Raw genomic sequence first — 6,000 nt, forward strand, 5'->3', positions numbered from 1 at the left:
GGTTTCTCTGTTCATAACGACGGTTGTTGTGCCTTTCTTCTGCTTTTTTGAGAATAATTTCTTTGTTGTTAATAAGCTCCTTGAGAGATCGTCGCTCGCCGGGTGGCAGATTAGTTTTAGGTTTAACCAGTGGAGTTTCTGCAAGCTTTATTTTGACTTCTTCTAAGTAAGTGCTTATGCACATTCTCCACATCAATCAGAGAAATCAGACAAATCAAATATTATTTAAATATTTGAGGGATAAGAAAAAAAAAAAGAAAGAAAGAATGGGGCTCAGAAAAGGGGGCGGGGGGGGGGGGTGAAAATTCACCCATTTCACTGACTATCTGCTCCTGGATCTCCGGGGGATGACGTGCTATTGTGGCTATGCTGTAGTTTTCTTTTGTTTGCTGCTAGCGCTTCCAACAGTCACCGGAGAGCCAGAATAAGAATATCAGTGTTGATTACTCCCGGTAAAATTGTTCGAGTTCGCTCTGACTTCTTTCCCACTCGGCAAATTCGGTTGACTTCTTACTGTGATACAGTGTTGTGGTCTCATTCACTCAGAAACCTTTCAGAAAATTTCGTACTAAGCCGACCACGTGCTGGCATACAGGCAGGTTACAGTCAGGTTTCATTACGTTCTCATTGGTTCTTTTACTTCCCAAATAGGAGCAACCGGCGCCAAGCGCGGGAAAACGCGACCGATCACGTCACGATTGCTTTTGTTTGCTTCTCATTGGTTGAAAAAGGCGCGAGTTTTGTTAACCAATCACTGAATCAAACGTGGAATTACTCAATTGAAAACCGTTCGGATTTTACCTGTATAACCATTGAATTGATCGTGCCTAAGTTCAATTACATCTGGAAATTGCATTTGTTTATGTAATCTTTGATTGTGTATAACCTGCACTACAGCACATTCAAATTTAGGGGGATAAAGTCGTGCTACATCACAGTCAGATTTGCACAAGTTTTTTTGCAAGGGATTTTTTTGTTAGTAAAAAAAGGGAAATTTAGGTCCATGTACTTCCGCGAAAAAAAAGAAATCCACACTAGCGACATGTCGATGTTTTATGCCACAAGTTTGAACAACGATACAGCTATCTCGTTATGTCGTCAGTGTGTACCGGGCTCAATAGCGGAATTTTCAAAAATCTTTCAGTACAGTTTCGCTCAATTTAGACGTTCTTAGAGTTCGTTTTCGTGGACTCCACCCAGGGAAGGGGGTGGGAGGGGGAAAGGGGAAAGGGGACTCCCATATAAAAGTGACAGGGGTGATCGTCGGAAATTTTGAAAAGTACCGCTAAAAGGTACCAGAATCCTGTTTTGTGCCCGAGGTCCGAACAATTTTTTACCCCTAAGCGGTACCAAATCAGTTGACTGACACTTACTTCCTCTCGTATTTTTCGGCTCAATACCCTAAAAGGTACCACCATACCTCTGATGGAAGTCATTTTAGATTTTAGCACCCTAAGGGATACCAAACCAAGTCACTTTTTGGAGCCCCAAATTCAAACTGTGTGTAAGCTATACCGGAAACTTGCTGTTCAATTTACAAACTACATCTGTTTTTTATGTTGTTTTATTTTTACTTATCTGATGTTAAGTTCATAATCAAGAGATAATCATACAACATTGCAATTATAGTAATACAACTTATTACGATGATGGCCTTATCAGTGATAATCTAAATGTTCTTTAGTGAAAGTATCTTACAAAATGCTGTCTTTGAAAGACCAGGCAACTGATAGGTGAAAGGAAAGAAAAGAAGAATAACGGCCACTAGTGGTTACTTAATTACATGGCATGGGATATTAACAGCCAATATTTTCCTACTTGAACTAATTATTTACATTTCTTGTTTTGACATTCTTAACAGCTTTGGAATAGTATAAAGAAGATGCAATTTACAGCATATCTAAAGACATGGTAATTCTCAAGACCTCGCAAATGCAGTAACATTACACTACTTTTGGAAAAATTGATCAGATCTGAAATCACTTTTCCTCATTAAGCAGGGAAGAAACGGCAAAAATATAATCAAAGACCAAGCAAAAATTTAAAACAGAACACCGTGACAGGTCACACGTTTGTACAGAAAATTAAATGAATGAACATTGACATTCTGGAACCCAACTTCGTATGCAGCGTATCTGTTTCGCTAGTTTGCGCCTCCCCCACCAAATAAATTGTTCGGATGCTCTTCCACTAAGCTACAGGAGACTCGTGTGAAAACTACCCTGCATGCCATAGCTATCCTGCATACTGACTGAAAAAAAAAGACCTCTATCTTTTATTTACCAGGCCCCAGTTGTTCAAAGAGCGGATAACTTTATCCGCTGGATAGGTCGCTATCTGGCAGGTGAAATGTGTGCAAGATTTTCCCGACAGCCCTATAATTTGTAGATAGAGGAGAAGCATAAGTCAAATTCAAGAATGGGATTGTGTGAAAAACTTGCCAAAAGCATTGGTTGGAGTACATCTGCTCCGCTGGATAGTGACTTATCCAGTGGATAAAGTTATCCGCTCTTTGAACAACTGGGGCCAGGTTTAAAACATAATATCTCATTTCATTTTCTTTCGATTCCTACAAAATGTTAAAATTGGTATACTTATCCCAGTTCAAACGAACTTAAACTCGCTGATTATTTTCTGGCAGGATCGTTTCAATGCCAACAACAAAACTTTATTACATCACAAGCAAATAAATTTGAACAAAAGTTAATTCTTCCCGTTGCGATTCCACTCGAGAATACTCAGAGAAAGGTAGTAGGAATCAGACTTTAATGAAAGATAGCCATTTTGACTTCAGCGGCTTTCAAGAAGAATAATCGAGCACATGGAGTTTAATAAACCTGATAGGCTGTTTCAAGTCACGTGACGAATGCGTGGCATAATAACGTTACACTTCTAGCTAATCGAGGCTGGGGAACAAGACAAACGAATAACAAATATCGTGGTAAATTAAATTGAAATTAAATGAAAACACTAGCTGTAAAAATAGCACAAAGTAACAACAATATTAAGGATTATGGAAGGATGTAAAATATGAAATATAACTGACATAGTAAAGATAAGTACATTTAAAGAAAAAGTGAAAAAATGTACAATACTAGCGTTATGGCATTACATTGATAATTTCAAAGTAGTCGTTATTTTCTAAGAGAATTTCCATGGCCCTTGTTTTTAGTTTCCTTTGAAAAGTAAACTTGGGCAAATTCCGGAAGTCTAAGGGTAATGAGTTCCAGACTAATTAATGGTTTAATTCTAATGAATGGACATTTCACTTTCTCAAGATTGGAATGTTCACGTGTTTAATCACTGCCACAGTAGCGGAATTTAAACTTTCTTTTAGGGACACCATTGAAGTAATACACATAGAACGAGCTACAGTTCCTAACTTTGATGGTAGTGGGAAAGAGACAACAAGTGATGTTCCCGCGAAAGCAGACCTTTCTCTTTCTTTGTCCATCCTCAAAACTGGGATGTCCTCCTTTCAACCAACCAGGAAAGCGAGCGCTACAACGTTTTTCGTATGGACATCTTGAAGCCATCCTTGTTCCTGCTGCGCCTTCAAATCGAAACCAGCCAGGACTAAGTCCATCGTCACTCTGCAAGTCAACAGTTCTGTTGATGTACGTCACCTTTCTGTCAGCACTGTCCAGGGACGTGTAGTTTTGGCATTCTGTGGCAAAGGAGATAATCACTAGAGTCACTACTGAATGAAGGAAGGAATGAACGAACGGGTGAACGAACAAGCGAGCAAGAGAGCGAGCGAACGAGCGAGCGAACGAATAAATGAATGAACGAACGAACGAACGAACGAACGAACGGACGGACGGACGGACGGACGGACGGACGGACGGATGGATGGATGGATGGATGGATTAGCTCTGCAGGGGATAGAGAGCAGCTATCTTCAAGTAACTGTAGAGTATTACTCGTTATTAGTAATGGTCCATTATATTTTATGATGTAAAGAAATCGAGAGTGCCTTGCCTTCAGGCTGCTTGCAGCTTTTTTTTCCATCCCCCACGTATCCAGGGTTACAAGAACAGCTGTATGATCCTACAGTGTTTATGCAGCTAGCAAGGCTTGGGAGGCAGTTATGAGATCCCTGAATGCATTCATCGATGTCTAAAAAGTCAGTAAAGAGTTAATCATGTTATTGCGTGTGCTAATTTACACAAATGGTGTCTTTGAAAACCTGAACGGTGATCTGAGAAAAACAAATGAAAACTTGTTCCTAGACTAAATTAAACTAGACTTTTAGTAGTAAGGTGCCCCTATCACACTGTGAGGTAGAAGATAGTCATGCAGAAACGGATTTAGCGGGGTTGGGGAGGGGAAAGCAAGGGATCCGCGGCCCCCCTTTTTACTTGTTTATTTAAAACGTTTTTTGTAACCTTCTTTCCAATGGTAACATGCAATCAATCGTTAAAAAAAAAATCCTCGTTAAGTCTTTCTTCCGAACCCTTGAACTTTGATCACAATTGCTCCCAGAATGCTGTAAAGCAAAATGTCCACGTTCCGCTTTGCGAAAATAAGCAACAAAAGCCAAGCAGCATTTTGTAAGGAACTGTTGTATTGCCGGTCTTCTAGATATTAGGATGTCAATTTTTCGGTAGCTTTCATTTGAATTAAGGCCATAAACCTCCGCGGCTATTTCATTAGTGTGACAAGCATCCTGCATACCGCCAGGATTTTAACCTTAGTTTCTTTCTTACAATTTGTGATTTCAATCGTAGTCCTTATACCAGTTTAATTATTGTGGATTACAACCTAGGAAAATATCGATTTCAAGAACAAAGAGAATGCCTTACCCATTTTAACGTCACATTTTTTGCCACTCCAAGGCAGTTTGCACGAACAGGAAAAAGTTTCCTTCTTCTTGTCGAACAAGCAAGACCCTCCGTTGCGGCAGCCAGCTATCTGACATCCCTGTGATAAAAAGGCATTTTTTTTCTTTTATGGTAATGTCCATGTTATTAACAACTACATTTGAATACACTGAATCATCAACGAAACTAAAGCCTCCTTTCTTTCAACCACTGGCCAAAGAATTCTAGGTACAGATAAGTCAACGTGAAGAACTCACCTTGAGAAATACTGAAAAACTAACGCCTGGTTGATCAACAAGCTCATTGTCTTCGTTGATGTCGGGTGCATTCTCGCGCTTGTTAAGTTCACAAGTTCCTTTTTCGCCTTGCTTCAACGACTGCTTAAAGTTCGTGGAAGTACACCAAGAGGTTCTCAGACATGAATGGCTGCAGGACATTAAACTGGGTGACGCAAACTGTTTCGCGACATGACCTGGAAGTCGCTCGTTTATCCGCGTTGCGAACTTAGCAGATCGAGAATTTTCTTCATGATCAACAGCAAAAACCGTGGCATTTAAAAGGAGTTCATGTAAAATGATAAACAGGTAAATCGTACTAGGACGATTTTGCAGCACCGCAGACTCCACCATGGCACTTCACGAGTAATTGATGAAGTCTGCTTTTTGCAGGAGGAACAATACTGAACACCACCAGATAAATGTTTGTAGTATAAAGCAAACCAACTACGGAAGCCATGTTAAATAATTGATGTCCTGCAAAAACTATATTTTCAGAGCTTTGGATATTTGTATTGCTTGTTTATTGTGACACACCGTGTGTAAATAAAACCATGCCTACTTATTATCTCTGCAAGAGCTAATAGGAAGGAACTCGTTTGGTTTATAAATTGTGAAAATAAAGGAAGTTAAAACCCCACCAAAGGGGTTTTTCCAGTCTGCTCACTCTGCTGTGCTCACCATTTTAAAATCTCATGCGACGGTGTTAATGATCATCAAAGCTTGGTAGTAAAGACGACATCAAACAAATAATCGCAAAAGGAAGAAAACTGTCGTACTGAGAGCAAAATAGAACCACCTTGCAAATTCGGAAAGACAAATGGAAATACGGAATAGGGACTTGTTTAAAACAAAAAAAAAAATACCGCGACTTAAAGATTTCGCTAAAAAATAAGAACCAG

At 39.6% G+C, this 6,000-nt stretch overlaps 1 protein-coding gene across 1 annotated transcript; it reads right to left on the reverse strand.

The window, feature by feature from the left end:
• Positions 1-1,275: 1,275 nt before the first annotated feature.
• On the reverse strand, positions 1,276-5,676 carry LOC146453718 (uromodulin-like). Its single transcript, XM_085096370.1, has 4 exons — positions 5,081-5,676; positions 4,806-4,923; positions 3,982-4,119; positions 1,276-3,667 (listed from the first exon to the last, which is right to left on the reverse strand). Exons 1-4 carry the CDS (start codon positions 5,450-5,452, stop codon positions 3,297-3,299), a joined length of 999 nt encoding a protein of 332 aa, XP_084952496.1. The 5' UTR covers positions 5,453-5,676; the 3' UTR covers positions 1,276-3,296.
• Positions 5,677-6,000: the final 324 nt, after the last annotated feature.

This window comes from Pavona decussata, unplaced genomic scaffold (assembly GCF_977016875.1).
Source record: "Pavona decussata unplaced genomic scaffold, jaPavDecu1.1 SCAFFOLD_324, whole genome shotgun sequence".
In the NCBI taxonomy this organism is placed as follows: Eukaryota; Metazoa; Cnidaria; class Anthozoa; order Scleractinia; family Agariciidae; genus Pavona; species Pavona decussata.

What these genes read in the sequence shown, in the direction of transcription:
- LOC146453718 (XM_085096370.1), bottom strand. Translation starts at nt 5,452, where the DNA reads ATGGTGGAGTCTGCGGTGCTGCAAAATCGTCCTAGTACGATTTACCTG. An exon ending in GTTTTTCAGTATTTCTCAAG is followed by an intron (nt 4,924 to 5,080) that starts GTGAGTTCTTCA and finishes TTTTTATCACAG; the next exon opens with GGATGTCAGATAGCTGGCTG. An exon ending in AAGCTGCAAGCAGCCTGAAG is followed by an intron (nt 3,668 to 3,981) that starts GCAAGGCACTCT and finishes CCTTTGCCACAG; the next exon opens with AATGCCAAAACTACACGTCC.